General features: G+C 35.1%; 1 protein-coding gene across 5 annotated transcripts in view; it reads left to right on the forward strand.

Moving 5' to 3' along the window:
- The first annotated feature begins 3,051 nt into the window (after positions 1 to 3,051).
- The window catches only part of DNTT (DNA nucleotidylexotransferase), an 84,506-nt gene continuing 59,892 nt past the window's right edge, over positions 3,052 to 27,665 (forward strand). The window contains exons 1-4 of one of the 5 annotated variants that reach the window (XM_085555199.1): positions 3,052 to 4,929; positions 12,614 to 12,693; positions 15,332 to 15,506; positions 21,447 to 21,575. In XM_085555199.1, the coding sequence (XP_085411325.1) occupies positions 12,620 to 12,693; positions 15,332 to 15,506; positions 21,447 to 21,575 (378 nt within the window). In that variant the 5' untranslated portion in view covers positions 3,052 to 4,929; positions 12,614 to 12,619. Of the gene's footprint in view, positions 4,930 to 10,965; positions 11,520 to 12,490; positions 12,694 to 15,331; positions 15,507 to 21,446; positions 21,576 to 27,665 lie in introns of those variants that run through there. The other 4 variants (XM_085555201.1, XM_085555200.1, XM_032445538.2 and 1 more) reach the window with 4 other exon arrangements.

The following is a 27,665-nucleotide window of genomic DNA, read 5'->3' on the forward strand; positions in this document are numbered from 1 at the left end:
TATAGAAATGCAGGCCCAAGCAGTGCTTAAATTGGAATGCTGGAAAACTAAAGTGCTGAGAACTGCTTTGCATGGAAAAGGAGTCAGTGGAGATTCCACTCTGGATTGACCAAGCTCAAGATAATGTTTCCTATTCTCACCACAGATATATTGCAATGAGCTCTTTCCTCTCACTGACTCTTTCATGGTTTGTGAAAGCCTGAGTCAGCACTCTGCAAGAGCAGAACAGCAGGAGAGCTGGGCCAGAAGGGATGCAGTACTTCCTAAGGGAGTTTCTCTCAGATTAATCACCTTCAGGTTCCCTATCTGTATTCCAGAGAGTGCACATAGGTTCTTGTCAAGAGCCTTTTTTGAAATGAAAGTAGGGCAAACTGCACCATTCCTGTTAAGGGTAAGATCAAACTCTCCAGTTAACTCCTACTATTAACTCCAATTCTAGAATATTCTTAATATCTTTCCATGCAACTGTGTGTAGTTTGAGAGCACTCATCCTAAAACAGTAGACTGTTCAAATGCAATATTAAAAAGAACAAGGTGGAAAGATAGCATTTTATATAAAATTTCTTGCTGTTATTAGATAGTTTCATAGCAATAGAATAATTTAAAGGTGAAGAGTGTATTTTGTAGGTGTTTAGAGCATAACAGCAGGAGGAAACTTGGCAGGAATAAGCCTCCCTGCTTCAGAAAGTAGCCAGATTCTTTAAGACCCATTTGTTTTGAAAAACAAATTATTTTATTGTTTGAAAACTTGGAAAGCAAAATCAAGTTAACTCCTTGAATTGAGTTTACCCTCTGAAGCCTTGTTAGATTCTTTTGCATCCTTAAATGCACATGTAGACAACAGTTTTCTAGGTTCTCTCTTAAGATCTCAAAGGAGATTAAAAATGCATTAGGAAAAAAAATTGTATTAGAAACGATTTATTGAATGACCTATGGGAATATTGCTATTGAGGCTTAACTTTTGTGAAGGGATCTTTGGAGGTTTTTGCCTAATTCCCCAGTGGATAGTAGCTATGGGATTGTTTGCACTCTGGCAGTGTTCTGATAAATGTTCTAAATATATATATTTGTATATATTACATGATCTCTCATAAAATATACTTCAGACAATTAATCTGATTATTTTGTTTAGAAATCTAAATTGCAAATCTACTGTGGACAAATTTGCTTCTTATATACTAGATAAGCAAAGATAAAAGCCTTATCAGAAAGGATGCCTTTAGCAAGCTGTTTTATCAAAATAACCCCAAAACTACCAAGTTAAACATCAGGGAGCAGAACTTAAATCAAATGAATTGATATGTATGTGCTTTACTTAACATTACAGGGTCTTCTGGGAAGAGTTAGTGATTGCCTTTCTTTAAAGCTGTCAGCTGAATTCTGAAGGCTTTGCAAGAGAGCTGAGTGATTTGCTGGGCCAGGAGCACAAAGGCGATATCACATCGCTGTTAATGAATGCTTTTCAGTACAGTTTGAAATTAAGAATTGCAGCAAACAGGAAAAATGAATTGATGGTAACTATGGTTTTCACTTGTTGAATAACGTTTCAGATAAGGATATCCACATAGACTTTTTACAACTTCTGAAACATGATGGGAATGCTGTAGAACATGGAAAGTGTTCCCTGAACTAATTTTGAAAGTATATTCCAATACATTCATTGTTCTATGATGTAACACAGAATACACCAAGGAATAAGATATTATATTTGGTTACAGTAGGTGAGATACCCTGTGTTTTAAGTCAGTGCTGTGATAAAGATAGGAACATCAGAAGATTTTCTGCATAGTGAAAATCATTTTATGTTGAAAGGCTTTTTAACCTGGTTCAGCTGATCATACTAAAGCTTTATTCTAAAAAAGTAGTACAGTGATGTTGAAAATCAATTCTATATGATATGAAAGTAGTCTTTTAAATAGAATGATTGATTTGAAGGGAGAGTAGTGAACTCAGACTAAAATTTTTCTTGTCACTAAAATACTCCTTCAGGTAAAGGGTATAGGTGGCTGAGGCTGCATATGTGTGTAAGCTCTTCATGCTTCTTCAGGAACATTTATTGCATTAAAGGTATTTAACTGTGCTGCATTTGTTTCTCAGAAAACTAACAAATGCAGTTTGAAATACTTCATGTCAGTAGCAAAGTTCCTATCAACAGAGCAGATTATAGTCCAGAATAAATCCCAAGAAGAGAAAGACATTGGTCAGCAACTCTGATTTAATGAGCCTATTTATTATATTTCTTTCTGAAACTTAACATGGCATTCAAGAAAAAAATTTCAAAGCAGAACAATACATCATACTCTGCAATTGCAAACAGTTTGCAGGTGCAAATATCTGCTGTCACAGAATGACTCATTGAAACTGTTTCTAGGATAAATTGTAACGCTATAGGCCTAACTAAATTCTGATGAGGTAAGTGCGGTTAGAGATCAACCAAGAGAAATGTAAAGCATTAAAATGCCATCCTATAAAAGACCATAAGGGGGAGTACTTAGCAACTATGTTAAGGTGTTGGGAATAGAAAACCTGAAAGCAGGAGCTGAATGTAGGTAATCCCTACAATTCTTATAGGCCATGACAATATAGTTCCTAAGAGAAGGCTTCATACCTTTAGACTCAGAACAATCAAGTCACTCTGTGTATATATAAAATCAACCAGTAAATGCCCTTCTGAACCAGAACAGATATAACTACATAAATAGAATGGTGTTTACATAAATGAAATGGTTTTTGGTTGCTTGGAAAGATGTCTGAATATATATTCTTTGACTGGATGGTCAATTTATTAAGGGTAAATTTGGGGATATCTACATATAGAAATTTACAAATTCATTTTCTTTCCCATATAGATGCAAAAAACATATATAGTCTGCTTGTAACTATCATCTATCACTAACATCAAGTATCAACAGAGACTCTTTTATATTATTGTTGTTTACAAAAAAAGAGCTTTGTTCTTACCACTGTAACTGAGATAAGAATCTAACCCACATTACACATTTATGCAGAAGACACTCACAGCTGTAGGGTAGTTGGCAGTTCATTGACTTGTTTTGAGATCTGTGGAGGAAAAAAACAGTGCAGATTAAAAGCAAGATATAAGAGAGTACCTTAGTACTGTTTTTTGCGTTTTTGTTTTTTGCTAACTGACATTTGGCATCAAGAGGGCTTAATGTGACAGCTGTCTGCTAATTTATCCTAGGAAATCATATGTGGAAGACAATGGCAGAGGAACACAGTGCTGGAGTAATACCACACATTCTAAAGAAAATTTTATACTTTGTGTTTATTTGAAGATCTTGTTGTTCTTAACAACATCTAATCAAGCAAGTCATAGTTGCTGAACTTAGAATTCTTATGTTGCCTAGTTTGTAAGTGAATGCACCAAATTCAATGCTACAGAGGTTACTCTGCTCTGTGGTGTAATGACCTCTTGCTGTATTTTATAAGAAAAATATTGTGGTAACTCCAAAAGATATTTCCAACAGCTCCTTTTTATTGCAACCAGTTTATGAACAAGCTCTCTTAGTGAGTTCTTGCTTACTTCTTTAGACTTACAAAAACCTTAAATGAATCCCACATTAATGCAAAAAGTTTTGGTTGTTGTTTTTTTTTTTTTTTTTTTTTTTTTTTTTTTTTTTTCCTTTTCCATTTGAGTTAGTTAAACTTTCTGAAGCAGAAATAATCCAGAAGCTAGACTTAAAGCAGGAATGAAAGTGGAAACAACTCACTGTGGAGACCAGAATATTCACCTTATTTGCCTTTTTCCCAAAGCTATGAAATAGAGATTTATAGATTCACAGATGTTAAGGTTATAAGTGACTTACAGTTGTTGTAGAGAGTGACCTTCCACATCACAGAAATTATGATTTCTGTAAATAAATTTCTGATTTATACCCTATGACTACGATTGAACTAGAGTATATAAATATAATAGAGTTCATAAAGTGATCCAGCCTTTATAAATGTTTGCCAGTGTTTGCAAGGCTGCCACAGTCCAGCTGTACAGAAACTGATGGAGGTAAGGGGTCATATCTGCCATGTGCTTCTGGTGGTAGCTTAAATTTGTCAGTACAGGTATATGTTATTCCCTATCAATTTGAATACAAGTAAATTCCATTATGAGTTATCTTGATATACTAAGTATGATTGATCTGAAAAAATTAAGATCACATCTAAAGAAATTGTTGCACCTTCCTTAACTTATGTTAGAGAGAAGAAAAGACAGCAACTCTCGCTGCTGCCACTCCAAATGCTTTCTTCAGTGCTGTTGTGAAAACCTAGCAAAAGCCAGAGAACCAAAATTTATTACACGTGGATAGTTTCAGGTTGATTTCCCAGCTTATCAGTGTTCTGTCTCGCTACTTGTTCTGAGGTTCATGTTACTTACTCTCATTTAGGACTCAGATTTTACAGAAACTTAATATCATCAGCAGAATGAAATACAGTAGCAAGACCACGTCCTTATAGGCATTGCACCCAATAACAGTGCCACTATTTTGCTAAATTCAGCAGAATTTCCTCTGAGATGTTTAGCTAAGGCAGGGATGTCTCTGCTTAAGTCTTTTAATGATCCTTTGGAGAATAGAGGCATTTCTTTTTAGTAAATTCCAGCTACACAACAGCACCAGCTTTTGTAGAGGGTCTGAAACCTGTGCTATACTATGGAAAAATCTGAAAAATAGCTCTGGAAGAAGAAAAATGAAAACGTGTTTTAGAGTAAATGCTGAGTCATGGCTCGAAGAAGTGATTGAGCACCTGGGGGGAAGAGAAGGCCAAGCCAGGGGAGCTCAGGTTGAAGCAGTGTCCCTGAATGACCAGAAGGAGTGGAGCCAGGGTCCACCCCTTCCCAGACCTCATTTAAGGGTTCACAGTGGAGGTGAGGATGTCTTGCTGGAGATCCCTGCTTTTATATGAGGCCTTTCAAAGGTAAGCAAATTTTGTTTGTTTCTTCATTCATGGCTGCTGCATTTGGGCATAACCTCATTTGCTGCAACCATAATCTTTGTTACTGTGCTAGTATTACTGCTTTTCCTATCATGTTACAGTGTTAAAAACTTTGTTTAGTGATTTTTTTTTTTGCTTTTTTTAAAAAAGATGTATTTACAAATAACATCAGCCTTTAGCGTAACTCTAAATTTTACAGTAAAATAAGGAATTAGGAGAAACAAAACATACATAGACATTTTCAGGTTGCCTGGCTTTGCTTCATGCTGAACCCTTTGTTTAATTTAAAGTGAAAGTTAGTATTTTCACATAACTGATGAAAGGAGTTTCGTTTCTTGTTGAACAGTCACTTTCAGTTACAGAGAAGCATTTTGTTTTCATTTAGTTCTGCCTTTTCCAATCAATATACAAACATACTTCTTTCAGCAATTGCTCAGCAAATGAACTGTTAGCATCCTGTTTAGCTGCTTGTGCTCCTATACTATATGTATTCTTTCGGATTTAATGTAAGCTACTTGCTAACATGAACACATAAATTTGCTTGAGAAGTTTACACTGCAGCCTAATGGGGTCATTTTACAGGATGAAGAAAGGGTGTTTAAATTAAAGAGGAAATATGCAAAACTCAGCTTAGAGTTCTGTGAAACTTTTATCATTTGACTGCAAAACGAGACCAGGTGGCTTCTTTGGAGTTAGGTCTGACTGTAGCCTGGCAAACACTGTTAGCCCAGACACAGCTGTAACCTCCCCACATCTAACAGTCTTAAAGACTCTTAATTGGCACAAAAAACCATAAGTCCGTTTGGCAGTGTAGGTAGATAATCTGACACCCCTGATCTCTTTTTACCTGCGTGCCCATGTCTGCTTTTTTCAAGTTTTCCAAGTTCTACTCTGGTTCAAAGTCAGGTGCAGTGGCTGACTTCTTTTGGCTCAGGTATGCTATGGAGAGGTTGAGCTGTACATTTAAACTCTTCACTGTACAGCATGGGATTGTGAGAGACAAGGTGTTTGTAACTTCATCTGATATGCCTACTACATATTCACAGTAGTTTAATTTTTAGACTGTAACGTGCTACCATTTATTCTAATTACTATTATTCAGACTTCTAAGTAGTTGTGCTAAGCAGTATAACACAACCTTGAGAGCAACTTTCTCTTTGAATAGATCTGAATATGGTTGAAGTTGTCAGTTACTTTTCCTTCCCTTGTTAATCCTTTAAAACAAACACTTATCCTCAATTTCTAGTTCTCACTTTCACCCTTCTACATAGTACCACCTTATGTTTATGCTGGTGTTGGTGCTGTATAGCATGTCTGTGGGCAGCACAGCTGCAGAGGCAGCATGAGGTGATGTAGTAGTGGTTTGCTGTGGAGCAGCAGGGAGAGTGCCCCACAACCTTGTATCTCACCACGAAGGCTTGTGGGTTCTGTTTTTTGCTGTCTTTTGGATTTGGTTGGTGAGTAGCAAGGAAAATATGTATAAATGGTTGCTAGTGTTTCTCCTAGTAAATTCTGCATGTGTATATATATATATATATATATTATATATACATACACATATCTTTAGAACTTCTGCAGTTAACTGCACATTATATTTTTGACACATTACAACTTCATTCAGCTGTGTCTACTAGAGAATATTTATTTAGGACAATTGTTAACGGCCTGTATCATGCTGTCCTTGCAGTGCCCCTTTATTCTTGTCTTTATCAAACCCTTCCTACTCAAAACCCTTTTTTTCCTAAATAGAGCCATCTTTTTTCACTGACTGTAAGTTGGTGAGGAATATTGTTTCCTCTAACATTCCTTCCCTCAAATTTGAAGCTTTTAATTCCATCTCAGAAACACATGCTTTTATGGTCTGGTTTGGGTAGTTCCTTTATCTTTCCTCTATTAGAATTAATCAATAAATACTTAGATTCTGTTCCCTTTCAGGCAGTCAGATGCAACCAGCAAAGTAAAGGCTACTGCATAGCTGGTATTTATATTTTCTTCTGGTCTGCTGAGCTGAGCTCCATTGTTCACCATTTTCTACCTCCAACTTGATTTTTCAACACCTGCACAACAGGGAGGAAAAGATGAAGATATTTTACCTCATGTAACCTATATAACACTTGAAAAAGTAACCAGGAAGCCAATGAATCTGCACAAAGGGGAAGATAGAATTACTTTTGACAGAGAATTTTCTGAATTTATTATTGATGACAATGTACATGCTCTGCAGGTTGTGCACCTTTTTGATGCTTATGCAAGATAATGGAGAGGCTGACAAACGTCTATAGATATAATTCGCTAAAACCTTTTGATTTTATAATTGTATTGGTGCTTACTGTATGAATTATGACACTTATATGCAATGTGTAACTTTTTTTAGTCAAATCTGCATATTTGTTTTTTATACTGAGTCCCATTTTGCTTATGTAAGATTTTTCTTAGTAATTACCTGGAAGGTATCTTGGACTGCATTCCCACATGTCTAAAAACATGACTACACCATTATTTTCATGTTAGTAGTTCAATGCTGTTGAATTATCTTCCTCTGCAGACTTATTCTTTGTGACACAATTTTGATAGGCACTCACTTTCAGCTGTCAAAGCTACAGTCTGTGAAGAAGCCAGGATATATGAGCATGCATTCTCTGAAGCTCACTGTGCCGTTGCTGGGCATGTTACATGGGGATATTCAGGGGCTCTATGCGGTAAGGCTGCACTGCACAGTCAGATGGGTAAGATTACAAGAACACTATCTGTATTTATTAGAGCATTTTTCTCAATGCCTCATGTAAGTAAATCAGTAGTCTGGCCTAACCACTGAATTCTACGGATTTCTCTAAATCATTCTATTGAATCATTTGCTTTAGGTGGTGAAAGCTGGGTGGCATTTCAGATGTAGTGCTTGAATCAAGTTTGTAGAAGAGCAGCCTGAAATACCTTGGAATGAGCCAACTGAGGTTAGAAAGTAAATATGTACTTATATATAAATCCCACTCACTGCTGTTTATATATTTTTGCAGTGTAAACACTATTGCATTATTTGCAGTGTTACTGCAAGATGTCTATTGTAGCAATGAATTAAGGAAGATGCATGGCCAAAACAGCTGCTTTCTTAGCAGTATGATACTATAGGAGCTGAGAAAGAAATAAGTTCATAGGATAAGAATTTTTGCATTTGTAGTATTACTTTTATATAAAAAGTTTATGAAATATCCAGAAGCATTATTTAGTCATCACTAAGAAAGAGAAATAACCTTTTCAGTTCAAGTACAGGCCACACAATGCCATTCATGTAACACCTAATCTGCAAATATTTGCTGTATATCTGTTAATTCTCAGAAAAGACACTGAGTCTAAAACAGAACAAGCCAGAATACCCGTACCCTTGTAAGCTGTGTTTGGAAGAGGTGCATAACTGTTTAAGGGCCTACCTGAACATGCATGTGAATGGGGTTACACAAATATGCCTTTTTATTACTGAGAGGTTCGCAAGGCTCTCATGAGAGTACAGCATAAACAAAATTACTGATGCATCGGTACAAAAATCGAAGGGTAGTCCAATAACAATCTCAACAAGGAGCAGCAGCTACCATTAGCAGAGCAATCAAAGATTTCAATCGTTTGTTACTGAAGACAAAGTGGAAATGCGTCCAGGAATTACAGGCATGAATAGAAAGTAACTCCTGCCAAGGATTGTCACCAATTACTTTTTCCATGTTGCAAGGGGTACCCTATTCCCTTGCCTTGTTTATCGCTGTAATATCACTCTTCCTTGTTTTCTTCAGAAAGGGCTTACAGGAACAAACCCTTCCCTATGCACAGCTATGCATAGAATCAGTTTTAAAAAGCTGTCAGCTCCTAATATTATTTCTACATGGACAATTTCTGAGATATGTCCCTGAATTCATTCTTATTCAAATTTTCATTCCCAGTATGGGGAGAAAAAGGAGAGATAAGTATCTATTTTAACCATGCGCATCAGAAATTTTATACATTTGATGGCAATGTCTTCTAGGATTCATGTCCTACCTAAGCCTGCTCTGTTTTTCTTTCCAAATACTATGATGCAGCCAAGTAATCACACTCAAAGCATACCATCATCACTTTCTCAAAATACTTGGTCACCTGGATGTATTACAGTATTTAATCAAGCATATATGCTTCAAAATATGTCAATAGGTGCAATTCTTTCCACATGGAGGAGTTCAGTGCACTTCCATGTCAGGCACTGTTGTGTCAGACAATGATTCTAAAACAAAAAAAGTTAAAGAAATGTAAATCTGTGAAATGATCGTGTGAGGCAGTATTAAACCAATGTTAAATTAAAACCCAAAGATGTATGCAATCACTTCTCTAGTTTTTATTGATAGTGCTTAAGAGGTGCTTTCCTGAAGGTTGGTATCCTGTTGTGCTGCATTAAAAGCACCTGCCACCACTTCTGACTCCTCACAGGAAAGCTATATAAAATAGGCAAGTAACATTTTATAAAATATTTACAGTACAGTTCATATGAAAGCAGGGCACTAAAAGATTATCTGATAGAAATCCGGAAAGTGCAGTGAAAGCATGTGAGTAAGGACATTGAGAGCAGCTGTACTGCACTTCCCAGAAACTGCTCTATTCCCCTGAGCAACTTCCTTTGGAGTTGGATCAGCACTGAGGGCTAAGGCTGAGCCCTGCAACAGGCAATGCCTGCAGGCTGCTTGGCTGGCTGCTGCTTCACACTGAAACATCTCTTTCTTAATCTGTGCCTTTGATAGTTCATGACACTGATCTGCAGCAACAACATCTGAAAGGAGAAACATGCTCTAGATTTCCCTGTAGGGACTTGAGCCACCCTAAAGGTCAGGAGTCTGGAAAAGTTGCACTGAGCTAGGGAAAGGTTTTAGTTTTAGGCCACTTATCATGCGTAGTGGGAATGGGGTGTTGCTTGTGGCTTTAGGCTGTTGATCCCACATAGAGAATGTGAAGTGTAATATGTGGTGCTGTGACTCAGGCAACAGAATGCTGCATCATAAACAACAGACACAATTTTTTTCTCTGCTGTATTTGCTCTTTCCCTAAAGCCTGTTCTATTTTCTGTGTTACTGAAAAAATATTATAATGCAAGGTTGTTGGAGAGCAGATTTTTCACTCAGCTGGGATATGGAAATGCTGTTAATTTTAGAAGGTATGCTTAATAAAATTGCATCACTGGCAGAGACATTTCCATGATATTATGCTGTACTTATTAGACAAAGAAGACCTTTTTGCATTAGGTTCAAAGCCAGAAATCGATTTCCAAAGAAGCCGGATACCTACCTGGCTTTGGTTTTGAAAATCTCAGTAGGCCTCCATTTGCATCTTTTTTGCACCTAAATATCCTTGAAAATCCAGCTCAAGAGTTATAAGGATAACACAAAGGAATAGTAACTTATGTTTTTCATGCCAGAAGGGTTTTACTGGCAATGAGCATCTTGATGTTACACTGGGGGAAATTAGATTTGCATGTTTGAGAGCACTGAATTAATTATAACATAAAATAAGACTTTGTTTAACATATGTAAAGAATCTGTTCTCAAATACATTATTCCTTGTAGGGTTCAAGATAAACTATTTTTCTAAGCATGGGGAGGATGTAGATAGGAAATGGCCAGTGTTCAATGGTTGATCAGTTGTCTAGAAAACAGACATGGAACAGCCACAACAGATTGTTCAACCTTAATGCCAAACCCATCAATACTAATTTATTTTTTTGTTCTGCTTCTTTTGCTTAAGCCTCTTAAAGTCTGCTTGTTCATTTTCTAGTTCTATGAAAATATCTCACATAATTTAAAAAATAACCTTGAGATGATTTATTTTGACTATTTTAATGTTATGAACCAGAAAGAGGAACAGATATTTTGGCTTCTGGGTTATCCTTAGGCGATGAGAGAAATGAATGGAATCTAGGCTATGTACAGAACTACATAATGTTTTTTTTCATGGCCTCAGGAAGACCTCAGAGGTAAAAGCTCTGTATTAATTTTTGGTGGTTAATTTCTACTCTGATGAAAACTGTTTCTTTATATCAGCAGTATAACAGTTGTAACAGCATCAGCTATAGGGCTGGGAGAATGTCAGTAGTACTTTTTATAACTTAATTTTAAACTTGTGGCCATAATTGCAGGAAACAGGTTTTGAGTCATTTTTCCACAACTCAGGTTTTATATCCATCCATGGTAAAATGAGTGAAAATAAAGTTGATAGACTTGACTTAGGCAGGATTTTTCACCTTGCTTCTCCGCTGAACATGAGCAATGAGAGTTGCAAGATATAACATTTCTGACACATTCTGAAGGACTGGCAAAATCTAAATTCTCTGCTACAGTAAAAATAAAAATCCAACTTGACATAGAAATGGGGCTATTTACCACTGAAGTAGTATTTGTGCTGAAATAGATGCGCATACTCTAAACTTGGTTGTTTGCACTCACTTTGTGCTGTTCGAAATTCAGGGTCATATCTAAATGGATCCAACTTGAAGAAGCATGTCTGCAATAAATTTTAGTGAAGTTTTCTGATGACCAATACTGCTTGCTCTAGAACAGGGTGCGCAGGTATGTAGCCTTCATAATCTCCTCTGTACTTAGGGGGTCACTGGGTGCTTAAAAGCAGGAAATAATTTTCTCTGCTGATCCTGATGCAGATAGCAATGCATTCCAGATCAGGTGATAGCACTGACAGCAGTGTGTGCCAAAGCTATATTTAAACTCATCTCTAATGTGTTCTTTTTGTCTTCATATACTGTATTTTTAAATCAGTAATTTATTTTATTGTAAATTTCACTTCAAAAGTTGTTTGCTCTCCTAAGAGACTTTTTTTTTTTTTTTCTTTTCTTTTTTTTTTTTTTTCCCCCCTCTCTATTTCCATTTTGCTCCATCCCAGGGGATATTCAAGGCCAGGCTGGATGTAGCTCTGGGCAGTCTGGTCTGATTGAAGCTAGATGATCACTGTGGTCCTTTTCAACCTAGGCCATTCTATGATTCTATTTATTTATTTATTTTTAAATAAAAGATTTAATTACATAGATGTAACAACTATACGGATTTAACGTTCTAAAACATATTTTTGTATACTGTTATTAAGATGTATTCTAAGAAATGGCTCATAAGAAATGATAGGAAGATTTTATTAATATGTTGAAAATCAGTGTTCCCTGCAGTTTGTTAAAAGTAAGCCTTGGAATAATATTGAAAGCAGAACTAATGGAATTGTGCAATTAAATGAGCAGAAGATCTCGCCTGTTATTTTGAACAGTCTTTTTCCATGATTATTATTATTTAGATGAAGCCTTCACAGATTAATGTCTGTTTTAAGGAATTAAGCCATAGTTTTCATCTCTCTGGAGTAGTTCTGTCCCAGTAGTCTTAGGTGATAGTTGGCAATGTTACTGCTTATGTATCATTTGTTTTTGGTTTCAGAGGGGAAACAATGTAAAATAACTTCAGTGGGTGGCAACCTTAGATACAGGTGCTGCCTGGCTGAAAGCTTTCCTTTTACCAAAGTGAAAACAGTTCTGCTTTGCACCATGGAGAGGATCAGACCTCCAACTGTAGTCTCCCAGAGGAAAAGGCAGAAGGGAACGTATTCCCCAAAACTTTCCTATGGTTATGAAATAAAATTCAATAAGCCTGTCATTTTTATTATGCAGAGGAAGATGGGGATGACCAGAAGGACATTTTTGATGGAATTGGCAAGAAGGAAAGGCTTCAGAGTAGAAAGTGAGCTAAGGTAGGAAAATGTTTATATTCTTAGAAATAACATGTAGTGATGCTGCTTGAAATGTTTGAATGCAGTAAATGCATTAATTCAAATGACTGCTGTTGAAGCATTTGCCTATATATTCTGTGGATATACTTTGCTCTTTCCACTATAATGATGTTTCAGTTTTCAGTCTATATTACAAAAGCGTGATTCATTTTTTGCTATCTTCTGGATAGAGATTTAGAAGAACACAAACACTAGCAAAAATTCTTGTTTATACCTCAAAAATTCATGGTTCCAATTTGTCTCAGGGCTGACAGTTCTAACACATTTGCCCCTCTCACTCTGCTGTTTCTCATGATGAAAATAAAAAAAAAGTAAATTTTGAGCATGAGAATGTTTCTTATGGGATTTGTTTCTGTGCATTTGTGTAATTTCAAGCAAACAATGAAATCTCTCTACCTGGCCTAAATCAGACATTATTTGTTTACCCTCAAATTCAGGTAATTTTTATTATAAATTCAACGTCCAGTTCCTGAAATGAAAAATAAATATATGGGATGAAAAATGCAGTTGTTGTAGAGGTATTTCCCTACAACATCTCTAGAATTCTATTATTCGATCTTCCTCTGAGTAATACCTTTCTGTGAGGTTTCTGGTTACTGGCTCAGGCTTTAGTACAGTTTGGGAGACTACTGAGGAAAGGCCTAGGAATGAAACACTGTAGGTGCTGCATTCCAGATGGAAGATATAATCCAGTGGTAGGTTTATATGGTGGTGCTTAGATATTCCTACTCATTTTGAAGGAATCCTTCCTCCGTATAGTGCTTTTCATGAGCACTAGTTATATCATTATGCAGCTTTCTGAAACCTGCATAGTTATATAGGCTTTCTGAAAAGCTGAAAGAAAACAAAGTATTGATCATATCTCTGCATCTGTTTGTACATAGTATGCATCTAGGCTTTTCCTATAAAAAGTTGTTTCCACAGATTTTTTAGTATCATCGACTTAGAAAGACTGAGGAAGGAAGAAATGATTTGTATAGTACATTCCAAGTTGGTATTAAACAGAAATAGGCAATTAGCATCTGATACAAAATTAATTAAATTTTCAGGAAATAAAATGAACTGATTTATTCTATATCCTTTATTAACAATCTGAGGACAGAGCAGAGGCTTTATCTGGGCTGCTTTGGCACAGTTATTTATTGCTAGTGCCTAAGACTTTCTGCAAGTTGTATGCAACTCAAGTGCTGTGTTTAATTTCAACTTAGCTAATAGGTAAAACAGAACTATTTAACTCTTGATTTATTTATTTATTTATTTTTTAAGAAATGCAAGAGAAAATGCTAAATTTATTGCATTCTGTGCCAAGAGGAAAGCACAGCTGTACAGGTACCAGAGGAAACTGGTGCATCTCAGCTAAACAGCTGCTGCAAGTATAGTGATGGCAAAGTTCCCAGATCTGTAGCTTGGTACAAACACATTACATATGGATGTTTTATATAAAATGAAATAAACCACAGGAAGCAGAAGTTTTATATCTCTGATTTTTTTTTTAATTTTTTTTTTCTTTTTTCACTCAAGTAAGGATATTACAGTTTAATGTAGGATCTAGTAGGGTTAAATAATAAAAAAATGTATTTAATAGAAAGTAATAGAACCTAGATCTGCTGTCTTTCACATCAAAATACACTGGGCAGAAGAGAGAGATTTTGCTATGCCATGACATTTTTCTTATTTCTAAAGCATAGCGTAGTCAACAAATTATTTATCTTTTCATCAGAGAGAGTTATATGGTAACACTTTTCTGTGGTATGGCTCTACAGCTGTGTCCAGAGGTTTAATAAAGTTAGTAATTATCATGGGGACAGACTAAGACATTTTGTTGGTTCCCAGAATGTATTATGCTCTCATTCTTTCTTGGTAGAAAGCGCAGAGCAATGTCATTTTCATAATAAACTATGATGGCATTTTTTCCAAAGATACTCTGAACATAGTGTAAAAACCTTTGTGTTACTGTAGTCAGTGTCCACATAACTGCTTTGTAATTTATTGAACAGTAACTCAAACTGAAAATGTTATACAAATCTAGGATATCAAATTTGTAAGAGGTTGACATCTTAGTAGCAAAGAAGAGCGAGCACATAATTTGTAAGATTTAACTCTGTTATGTGTAAAGAGCTTAATGCAAGTACATAAAAGATAAATTTCAAAGAAATATTACCAGGTGCAAAGCTTTAAAGAATGATTGTTAACAGCCTTTTTAATAGTGTGTGAAGCTTTCCTTCATTGTTTGGAAATCTTGAGAGGAAGGTTGTCAGGTACTGTAAAAGAAGCCTTTTCATTATAATGATGCTTGTGCAAGCAAAATATTTTCAGAGTTGCAAAAATGAGTAATAAGATGGTATCTTACCGTAGTGCCTAAAGAAAGAAAATGCTGCACTTATAGGAGTTGTCAGGATAAAGTCTTTCCTCAAAGCAGATTCAGTAACTGCAATAGACATATTGTGATATGAAAATGCATCTGCTTCCCACAGCCTAACATAAAATGTATACAGCAATTTTCAGGAAATGCATGGTAGGTAAACATGGAAATAGCATTTCTGTAGCAGTGTTTTGCTGGATTCAGGAAGAAAACTACTTTTTCTGTATTTCTTGACAGTGATCCTGTCACTCATATTGTGGCTGAGAACAACTCTTACCCAGAGGTGCTGGACTGGCTGAAAAGACAAGCTGTGGGTGACAGCTCCAGATTTGAAATATTGGATATTTCCTGGCTCACAGCCTGCATGGAAATGGGAAGACCAGTTGATTCAGAAATGAAGTATCGCCTTGTGGTAAGATGGGTGTAAATGTAGCGTGAATGCAGTGTTGTTCAAAGTGAATGACTGTGATTTATTTATTTAACATATATACATAAACAATTGAATTGCAATGCAATTTTAGAATCTTAATACATTTTTCACAGAGTTATTTAAATGGCACTGCTTTAGCAAATTAAGAGAAAGACCTGCCATGCCTTTTCTAACATCCAAACCTCTGTCTGGCAGCGCGGAGTTACTTGCTCTCACATGTTACAAGCTGAAATTATATCCATCATTCCTGTAACAGGGGTGCTATTAAAGGGGGAGCATCCATCAATAAAGTGTGTGCTTTGTTGTGGTGCTTGTGGTATTTCCACAAACACTTTAACATCACAGTAAATGTCCCTTTGAGAGGAATGTATTCTAATTCTAATGGCCTCCTGGTAGAATACTTTGCTTCTTCAAAATGGTAGGAAAAGAAGAAAACCTTTGCTGTTTGAAATGATCAGGTAACTGTGGTTGTTTAGGGACCTGTGAGGGCTGCAGCAGTTCGCAGACTTGTATTAAAATTTTGGCACCATAGCATAAAACTGTGATAAGAAATAAAGGTATCATTATATTGCGTTATCTGTGAATTTGAGCTGCAATTTGGAGATTATTGTAAATCTGAGGCTGCTTATTTGGTAGCGTTTGACCTTGAAGCATTGAATGACAATACATTTTACTCTGATCTATATCTGACAAAATTGTGTTCTAATTTCTCAAACTGGAGGATAGTGTGAAATGGTGATATACAATATCCCCAGTACAGACTGTAAATAACTGTGTCCAGTGATGCCCATGAATACTGTGCACAGCATGACAATATCAGGTGCTGCTGGGCTGAGAAATAGGCCCTGTGCTGTGCCAGGATGGATGCCTTCCGCTGTTCTACAACCACTTGAGCCTCACACCAATGGAGATGTACTGGCAAAGAAGAGTACCTTATGCATCAGAAGAGTTGCAAGTATGATCTAACTCTCTCTGAAGTGAAGGATTCTTGCTGATTTTAGAGGATCTAGATTAGGCTCTATGTGAATGATGACCCTGTTGCAAAATAATAGTGGGAACACTTGTGAATGCTGGAACCAGAGAAGCGTGTACAGTGTATCTTATTGTTAAGCATAGAATGCTTGAATATTAAGCAACACTATCCCCCTGTTTTCTTCTTCATCCTAATGTTTAAAATATGAAATATGATTTATAAGCATCACCCTTCACCAACATAAAATGTCATTTCTGAATAATTCTTCAATCATTTTTAATTGCCAGGAACTATTCCCCAGCATCTTGCAATTAAGAGTTACTGTTTAATAACACTTTAAAAATAAATAATACATCAGATGGAGCTGTCGCTCTCCAATGCAACGTAATTCCATAAGACAGAGTACATGTTTATTTTTGCAATCCTTACAATTAAGGATTCTTGCAGTATATTTGCAGTATTTCCTGTGAATCTGCTGAAGGGAGAATATACTCAGGTAATTACCACAGAGCAAGAAAAAACACACAAAAACAAATCTATGTAATCTCACACAAAAAATTCTTAAAAATACAAAAACTGGGGATGAAAAGAAGTCTCTAAACAAGAAACAAATCCTAAACATGACTGACTGGAATGTTGTGATTTTTGTTGAAAGTTTTACATCAGGATTTAAAAGTAATCTAAAACACCTTCTTAAATACCTATGGATTCAGATTTCTCAGGAAATATTTGTCCCATTTCAAATATCATTTTCCCTTTGTCTCTCTCCAGAATGTCTCAAATTATCCCAAAGCTGCTTTTTTTTTTTTTTTTTTTTTTTTTTTTTAAATAACTGAGATAAGTTTTCTTTAATAGAAAAATGTCCTTTTGGAATACTGCTAGAGCAGACCATTGTAGTACTTTAACTCTGGCTCTGCAAGTGTAAGCTTTTATTTTTATTAAAATATTAAGATTAAATATTAATAAATATGTGGTGCAATAAGCAAGTTAATGACAACTATAATGTGAACTCTTAAACCAGTCTTAATTATACAGTGACTGTTAAGTAATAAACAATTTTGTAAAGCAATCAAGGAAGGAATAGAAAAGATTCTAGAATTCCAGCAAACTTAAAATTATTTTTAATACTGTGATTTTATTTTTCTGCTTCAAGATGGAAGGACTGAAGTAAAGTTTAATTTTCTTTTTAAGTACCAGACTAAGCTTATACATAATTTAACTTAACTGGATTTTCACTGAAGACAAATCTGGTCCATTGTGTCAGTTTAGTACAATGTGAAATGAAAGTAAATTAACAAACCTTTAATTCAGGCTGTTGTGAAGGTTTTGAAGTAAAAGAAATGAATTACAGTAAGTGAATGAGTTGGATGAAGTTTCATTACGGGTAAATTGGAGGTAAAAAATTTCCATTAATATCAATAGTAATGAGATTTTATCAGATCTTGTAGTAGACTATTTGGAAGGTATTTTTTTTTTTCTTCAGGACACTTATTTTAATGCACTGTGGAGAAGACATGTCCTTCTCCATGCAAAACAAGGGGAATGAAGTCAGTGTTACAGACCATTAACTAATATATTAATTATAATTGTCATTATAGTACACCTTTCTCTGATTGTGAATGATTGGAGTGATGCTCAGGTGTTCAAATGGTTTATATAGTATAAAAGGCTAGGTGACCAAATGTAGGCTGTTCTGAATCTTTGGTGGTTCATTCAGTAACAGTTGACTTTTATAGTCAATAGCCACCACTTAATTTTTCAGGCCCCACGGTGTGGTATCTGACCATCTTCTTCAAAGGGAAATAAAAATATTTCTCTACTTGAGAAATGTCTTTGCCCCACTGAGCAAAAAGAGCTGCATTATTTATTTATTTATTTATTTATGTTTTGCAGTGTAAAATCCACTGCAAGCAGGTGGGTATTCTGGTCAATAACCTGAAAGGAAACAAAGGATTTGTGAGGTCGTTCCAGTATTGTAAGGTAGTGCTGCTTCCTAGGTTATAGAAAAGGAAGAGTTAGAGAGGAAGCTTTCAGATTGATTTAAAAAAAAGAACAAAAACAAACCCAGTGATGGGCACCCACACCAGCCCTGGGGGCTGTTCTGTGCTTAAAATCTCCTTGACTTTTCCTCACTCAGAACCCAAAAATTTGTTCTTATCTCTTCAGCTTCCCCCCCACCTCCCTTTCATTTTATTTGGAAGGCAAACAGATTTATTTCCTTTAACAAAGGATCTCCCTACCTATTAGGAAAAGGTACCACGTATTTTGATCCCCTGCTGCATCATGTGTCAGGCAACTCACATTTAACATTTTCCTGTGTGTCTCACTCTATTGCCCCGTGAAAGAGAAGAGGCTGTAACTAATGGAAGAAATCCTTCATACTGACAAGTTTGGATTTCCAGAAAATAAAAAGAAACTTATCAACTAGCTGCCTTATCTTCATAAAATGTTGGATATCAGCAGACTTTATTATTTGATCAATGCTGTGTGGACTTCACAAAGCTGCTGGCTCTTGAATAATGGGCCCTGATGCAGCTTGTAGTATCTGCACAACTTATTCACTGCTGCAGCATTTTCCCTCATTGTTATTTCTGTTATATTTCAATTGGTTTTTGGTTGGTTTGTTTGTTTTTAAATTGTGTTGACAAAGCAAAGTAATCCCCTACAAGATTAATTTTGCACCTAAGCCTGTCTGCTATAAAAAATTAATGCTGACTTTCTTGCCTCTGCCATGCGGGAAATGTCACTGTGCAGGAATGCCAGTTGTGTTCACAGTTATAGCAGCACAGACATGGGGTGTAAACAATGACTGCATCTAGCAAGAAATCTGCCTACCTGTTTGGATGTTTTTCAGTGTGTGTCCCTTTGTAATTTACCATAAATATCTCTTTAACATACTGGAGTTATTTGAAAAAAAATAAAAATGATTTTTGAAAGCTTGTATTTTTCCTCATCCATACTACCAATTATTTTGAGGTATTGTGAGTTTCCAAGATTGCTTGTACTATGCTATAGTTTCCCCTGGGCTAAATTTTAGGGATGTCCTATAATGTGTACAAATTCTCCCATCTGTTGTTCCCACCAATAAGCAATATACCTCCTAGTTTGCTGATGATAGGAGATCATCTCTGTGGTCCTCAATCAGGCATCACAATATTTCTTACAAATCAAACTATAGTAATTCCAGTTTGCTAGACCTTTTTTATGTCAGTTTCTTGCCTGACTATCTTATATAATCAAGAAGCATAACTACTGCTAAGTAAGAAAAATGCTTAGTTATCTTTGCTAGGGCAGGTGCAGGATGATTGTGCTAGTCTATCACCCTCTTAACTACATGGTTACTGCATTCATTTGTCAACTCTCAATTAATATTAGCCAGGTAATGTTATACATAGGCCTATTGTTCTTAGCTAGTGTGTCTAGGTATTAATGAAAATAATAGCTTATTATATATTCAATTTAGTAAAATGCTGTTCAGTCTTTTCATCTGATGCTGTCATTTCAAGCGGTAATCAGTTGTATCTTTATGACTTAAAATCAGTTGTGAAGTATAATTCATGAAGGTGTGCTGGAGTAGATGAGTAGTCTTGTTTATTCTGACTGAAACACATCTTGGTCTTACACACAAAATAACTTCCTTTCAGTGTTTACTATGAAAACTGCCGTATAATTCAGCACTCCTTCAACTGTGCAAGCATGTGCCTTTTGTGTGTGTGAATACTATTATTTAAGTGCTCTGAATCAAATACAAAGGCAATTTAGCGTGAAATTATATGTTGTGTGTGTAGAGGGCGCATGCACATATTTAAAGATTTGCCTAGCATAGATGTTATCTTTATGCCTGCGTTGCTTTTGATAAAGGGAAGAAAGGGGCCATCATTGAATTGTTAGGGTGAAAATTTTCTCGGTGTATCTGTGTGAATTTTTTTTTTTTTCATTGAACCATTTCCCTGTGGTTTTTGGATAATACAATAGAATATATTTCTGACAGATCTGCCAAATCTTTTTAGACAAAATGACAAATAGCAAGAAACCTACAGAAGTCCTAAGAACACTTTGGGAGTTTTCAAAATATTTGAGATTTCAGTACTTCTTATGAAAGCAAAGGAATTAAAATACTGGTCACATAAAGTATCAGAAAAGCTGCTGCCAGGTTGTCTTTTTCCAGTTGCTCACGGATCAGGACACTTGCACACTGAGGACTCTCTTTTGCCAGTGGGGATGTGACTCTGCATATCCTAACTTTCAGCAGAATTCCCTTTGCACCTTGCTACAGTGTCTCCTGAGGTGAATCGCCCACAGACTTTATGTTGACCCTGGTGCATTTTGCATGACACAAAATTAGGGGAAAAGAGAATGAACACAGTGGCCTGGTAGTTAAAACCCTCCCATGTAAGATTTCACACCTGGCACCTTTTCTTTGTTCAGGTAAACACCTGAAAATAATGTCTGAGTTGTGTCAGTATGTCTTTTTCCAACCACTGAATATATAGATCAAAAAGTCAATTGTCTACGTTTTTTTCCTTCTCTGAGTAACATCCCTGATTTTCTATCAAATAATCTACTGTTTTCTCAAAAAATACCTCTTTTCTTACAAACTTATCTACTTCTAAACATTTGTAGTTTTTCAGTTTTACTGCAGTTGAATGGTAGTGCCATTGAAAACTCTTTGCAAGAACTGACCACAGTTGAAAAATGAATGAAAAATTCAGGTAATCAACAGACAAAATTTTAATGTCAGTGGAGCAGACATGACACTAAATATTTTTCCTAGGAAGATGGTAAGCATTATTATTCTCTAGCTGAATTAAAAGCTATATATTTCAGTCTCAGTTAATGTGGTGTTTGTTTCTTTTTTTGCGTGTGTGTGTGGTGTTTTGTTTGTTTTGTTTGTTTTGTTTTGTTGTTGTTTTTTTGCATTTTAAGCTATTTGATTGTTTTCTTAATAGGAACAAGCAGGGCAGTATCCTAGTCTGAAAACACCTGAATCTGAAGTGTCATCATTTACTGCAAGCAAAGTATCCCAGTACTCGTGTCAAAGGAAGACAACATTAAATAACTGCAACAAGAAATTCACAGTAAGTAATGTTTCTTCCATGACAGAAAAAAAAAAGTGAAATAATTAATACATCCCTGCTATCTATGATATCCTCATCAAATTCATGAGTTATAAAACACAATTGTAGCAAAAAAAAAAAAAAAGAAAAAAAAAGAAAGTTATAATTCTGCCATATTTAGGTTAAAATTGAGTGCTAGCTTGATTTCATTCATTGGGTGTTTTTGAAAATACTGTGAATCTTTAAATATACAATTAGCTCGTAAGTGCATATATATATATATATATATATTTTAAAACAAATGATAGAATGATATTCTGAAAATATCTTTATCATCTTATTTGATAAGATGGAAGTGATGATAAGCAAATATTGCTTTTGGTCAATTCATAATACTTCATAACTTCTTTGTTCCCTTCTCTTTTACCTAAATATTCAGTAATTTTAAGTGTATGCTTCAGATTTCCTCAGTTTCTTAGTTATGAAAACAGACTAGTATAATTACTTTTACATGAAAAGAAAAAAAATACCTTGTTCATTTAAATGGATATTTAAAACTTTCTATATATCTTATTTAATGCTCTTACCATTACACTCTTCAGTACGCACAAAGAATCTGGGTCGTGTGGTCTAAACTCTTAAGTTATTGTGCGTAATGGCTCCTGTTGACTGTCACCAACTGTTTGGAGACAGTCACTAGTCAATAGGAAACATTTTTCACAGTCTCCGGTGTAATTTAGTTTGAATAGATCTGGCATATACTTCAACAATAATACAAAACTCCTCTTAATCTCCCTTAGTTTTATTATTTATTTAATTATTGTTTATAACTGTCATGCTAGAATTTATATTTTTTTTGTGACTATATGTACATACAAATCATACAAATTAGTAATATTTATAAGATTTGGATAAAAAGAGTAGCACAAGGTAACAGTGATTTGAGAATAAATAACATTTACGATGTAAATACTAAAGAGCCCTGGGAATTCGGAACTAACACTAAATCTAGGAATGATTCCAAAATGTCTTCATCTGTAATGCGTAGTTCAAAATTGACCTGAGTTTTATATTCTAGTGTTTCTTTGAAGTAATAATCAAGTATACCAGTTATATAATAGCACTTATAGCGCAGAAGTGGACTAAGCTATTTCATCAAAAATTTTCCTTTTTTAGCAACTTGATCAGAATTTGATCGTACTTATTATTATCTTGGACTAGAAACCCTATTGAGGTCCCTTTCAACTTCTGTGATTCCAGCATTACCAAAACTGCTGCTCTTGGTTAGTGTGTTTTGCCTCCTGCTTAAAAAGACAAAGTTGTGTATTATTGTTATTGTTTAACCTTCTGAAAGTAGTCATTCCTTTTTGCTGTTTACAAAAATCAGGTTCATGCTGCTGTAGTGGAAGATGTAATATGGCCTAAAGGTTCTGTAAAACATGGCAATGAAGAGTGCTTTATTTCTACTCTTGCTTAAAATGATGGAATGTAGTAGTCCTTTTGAAAGTGAATGGCTTTTTGTTGAAGTTTAGAACATTGTCAGTTCATTCAGAAGATGAAAAATATAATTGTGATGAATAATAACTATGTACAATAGCCACTCCTATAGGATATGAAGGTGTAGTGATATTTACTTCTTTAAGATATTGGTCACACAGGGATCTGGAAAATTACATTCATTTTATGAGGATACATTTAAAAATTAAGAGATTGGGTACTAAAAGAAAATTTACTTCCAAGTTTTTACATTACTTTTTTCAGTTTTCAGATATTGAGTACTATAAGTCTGGTGAGTTATAGGGCTTGTCTTTACATTGTTGAATTCCTGAATATAGTCCAAGATTCAGTTCAAACTTCAGTGGAAAACTGTGATAACAGCAACAGATTAATTGAATACGCTTGTGTTTCAGCAGAGAGGCAGTCCCAACATTACTTTCAGGTTTATAATTTCAGCAACTTTAATGTCAGATTATAACTTGCATTTGATGAATAAATTTAGCTGAACACATTAGAAGGAGTGCAGTTCAATAACTAATAAGCTGAGACTTTCTTCAGATATCTTTGATATCAAACAGTTCTGAATCTGAGTGGAAATTAGGTTTTGCAGTGACAAAGATGGCAGTTTTTCATCCTTCTACTTTGAGATGAACTGTTCTGAGTTCATGCAGTATTTCTTTTCTGGAAGTGTCACTGGACAAGTTGATAGTGTCTAAATACCTGTTTAGCATCTGTGTCTAGAGAGTCATAGTGTAACTCATTAGGACTGTTGCTCTTTTTCTTCACCAAAGCTTGCAATGGCAGCAAACTGCAGCAGTTTGCCCATTCCCTGGAGACCTGTCAGTTTGCCTGCATAATGTCACAGGATTTTGGCTTCCATTTTTTCCCCCCATTTTTTGTGGCTTTTGTATTAAACCTGTGATTCATATTCTTGAGTAAAATTGTTCCAAAAGATTTTTCAGTGGAAGCTCATAGCAAATGCACTGAAGTGTTGGTATAATTCACTTGTATATGCTGTGGGCAGCCAACCATTAAATGACAGATTTTTCCTGGCTCAGTGCTGTACATCCTGAAAATTAGATCCAATCAGTCTTGAATTATGTTTTGATGATAGTATTTTGTTATAACAACTTCATATTGTGAGACAGAATTGAGAGAGCGAGTTCAATTTTCATAGAGATTTTCTGTTTTCTTCTGTTAGCTGGAAAACTCTGGGTTTTGATATTGCCTAGTAGAGGGGCACAAAGGTATTATTTGCTTATGCATTCTTGGGTGAACTCACTGATTTTTCTTTTTCTGGACTTTGTCCTGGTGCTCTGTATCAAGTTCTTTTCAATGAGTAGCAGTTAAGTTTGAGAAAGACTAGTATTTACTTTTGACATCTTTTTAAGGGCAAGAGAACAGTTGCTAATATGGCAGTGACATGCATACAGTGGGGCACTGAATTTCTTGGGAGAAACATGCTGGAGACTTTAATTCTGGAGATAAAACTGCAATTAGTGATAAGTTTATATTGGAAGTAAATTCACTGTATATTTCAGAATAAAATAACACTTATGAAAATCAAATGGCAGTGAGATTTGATGAGAAACAAGGACAATGACACGATTCAGTACACGTATATTTTCTAAGTTCAGCTGTTTCATGTTTCATTATAGTGTAAGATCCAAGGAAGAACTTACAGAAGGTTGCAGCAAATCAATTTTATGTCATGGAAGGAGCTACAGAGTGGTTGGCAAAAAATGGTGTAGGTTTTCATGACTATGTTCTGCATGGAGCAAGTCCCAACCCAAACTATTTTTTCAAGCCTTGAATAGTGCTGCAAATCCCATTGTCTGTATAAAAAGCAGATCAAATGTGTCAAATTAACGTGTGAAGGACAAGAATGTGGCATTGTGTGGCAGTTCATTGAAAGCAAACTCCCTCTAATTTGTTAGTCTCATGCATTTTTGTGTCACTGTGCCACACGTACTGTGGCCTCATGATCCACAACTTGGTACATATTGCCATGGCATTACTGATCTGCATGATTTAGAGGTGCACCTGAGTATGTAGCTTGGACTGTAGCTGTTCAGATGAATAAACGTGTAAAACAAAAGTGCAAATCATTTCACCCAGAGTTTGTACCATAACTTTTTTATTTTAGGCTTGCCTTAAACATTAATGCTATTCTCTGGTAATATTATTATAACATTCTTCTCTGCTTCTTTTGTAAATAGCTAGCCATTCTTCTCCTGTCCTGCTGAAAATATACACTCAGTGGCTGTGCTGTATTTTCTTGTGGTAAAACAAATGGAGTCATTCTGGTTCGCCCAAGGGGGGTTGTTGGATTTGAATATTAATACCAGGCAGCGACAAAATTCATAAAGAAATTCTTCTGTGAAGAAAATGCAATCAAATTCTTACAGAAGAAACTAATTAAGTCAAAGGCAAATGGTTCTGTGATTCTGAGGCTTATTGCTAATGCTTCTGAGTGTTACTCTGCATAGGCTGTTACTCATGGTAATGAGAATGTAAATATTTAGCATGGGAAAGTTGCTTGGTTTTCTTTCCATTTTGCTAGAGAAAAAAGTAATCTGTATTTTATTTTCTCTTCTTTTTGTACCTAAAGAAGTACATATCAGTTATATCAGTAAATCAAGCACTTGCTATTATTCCATTTTAAGCCAAACCTCAGGAAAGTCTAATGAACTTGAGAGTTCTGTAGGTAGAAAACCAACTGAATACACTCTAAGTAACACATACTGACTTACTGACATAGCTTACTTCAATAAAGTAATATCATTATAATGCACATAATGCTTTTTCTGTTACTCTGTGTTTCTCATTTCCTTTTGTTTATCCAGTTGGTATATAGAGTGACATGGTAAAATCTTTGAACTTGAGCAAGTATTGGGCTTTTCTGTTCAATTCAGAAAAATCAGAAGAATTCAGATTGAAACAAAATGGACTGTTTAATTTATATGGAAATTGCTTTTGTTAATTCTTCAGGTTGACTCAGATTTTTAAATTCTTGAAATAAGTACTTGAAATGATTTATTTTAGTATGAAAGGTATACAAAAACACTCCATGTCTTTTCCATTTGGCTCTTGAAATTAAAATTAACACTGGAGAAAGCTAAAAAAAAATTATTTGAATGTCTTGTTCATTTAAAATCTCCTTTAAATCATTTTGGTCACCTTTGAATAAATATGGGCAACAGCAACTTTGAGAACTAGAACTCATCCTACAGTTTGCTAATTATTTAATAAACTTGAAGAGTTAAACAGTGACTGAGAGAAAAAGTAATTCCAGTCAACTTGCTGCTCTTAGTATAATAGTATACGTGTTAAGGTATAATGTGAGATTTCTTATTTTCTTTCTTTTATTTTTTGATTAGTGTACTTAAATATTCAGCAGATTAAGCTCACCTCTACAGTAGTATGATATATATTTTTTCATTAGTGCTGCAGTAGCACTTGCAGGCTCAAGTAAGACAGGGGCCTTTTTTTTATAAGGGATGCTGCACAATGTAGAAGACAATTCATGCTCTGGAGACAGCCCCAGAAAACAGTAAATGAAACATAGCAAGGGAAACACTGGCAGGGAGGTCTGAACTTTACAAATTCACAAGGCAGAAGAGCAGTAGATAAAGATGTGGAAATACGACAAGTGATGTGCCCATGAGGCTGTAATGCTTTACTTACAAAATAGATTAGATTTAAAATACTTTTTCAATATATCTTCCCTCTGGTATTTTTCAATTTAATAATGGAAATGTCTCTTTACATAAATTTTAGACACATTCTTAAAAAATTTTGCGGGTAGCAATGGAACTGATCTGGAAGCCTTAACATTAGAAGAAGGATATTATGAAGCATAACCTGGAACTATTAAACATGTTTGCTTTCCTGAAATGTGAGTGGTCTCATGCACTCTGATATTCATGTTGAAAATGCTTCTGGAGACAGAAAACAGCAACACTAAAAGTTTTGGGTTTTTTTTGGTTTTTTTGGGTTTTTTTAGAATCATTCCAATCTATTAGTTGACAACATTGTTCTGTATTTTGATTCCACTGGAATTTCTAGCTTTTATAATCTAATTTTTTTGTGCCCTTTTACTTGTGCAAGTTTCTTACTCATGTTATGGCATTTTAAATATTTAAGAATTAAGTAATAAATGTTAAATAAGCTTCAAAATTTATGTCAAAACACATCCAGTCTCTTTTAACGTAATTAATCAAAATCTTCTTGTACTTTTGCATCTGACCAGTATTTATGTGGAAGCTCATTCTGTCCCAAAATATTTCCATAGCCAAAGTCTCATTCACACATACTTCAGCTTCAGGCACAGATGGATTTTTGATGAATAGCTTTCAAAATAATAAAAAACTGAAATGTAGCTCAGCTATCTTTCACATTTAATTAAAGCAATCTCTACAGAAAACTGCAGAGCTTATGAAAATTCTCCACATTAGAAGTCCTGGAAATTTAGTTTCCTTTTTAAACTAGTATTTGTTAATCTGAGTACGTAACTAACTGATCAAGAAGCTGGCAAGGTGCTTTCTGTTTAAAGTACTGAAGCTTAGAATAACATTAAGGTATAATGGCATTCTTTTTTATATCACCATTTAA

The sequence above is a fragment of the Coturnix japonica genome, chromosome 8 (genome assembly GCF_054131305.1).
Source record: "Coturnix japonica strain WE chromosome 8, WE-NBRP24, whole genome shotgun sequence".
In the NCBI taxonomy this organism is placed as follows: Eukaryota; Metazoa; Chordata; class Aves; order Galliformes; family Phasianidae; genus Coturnix; species Coturnix japonica.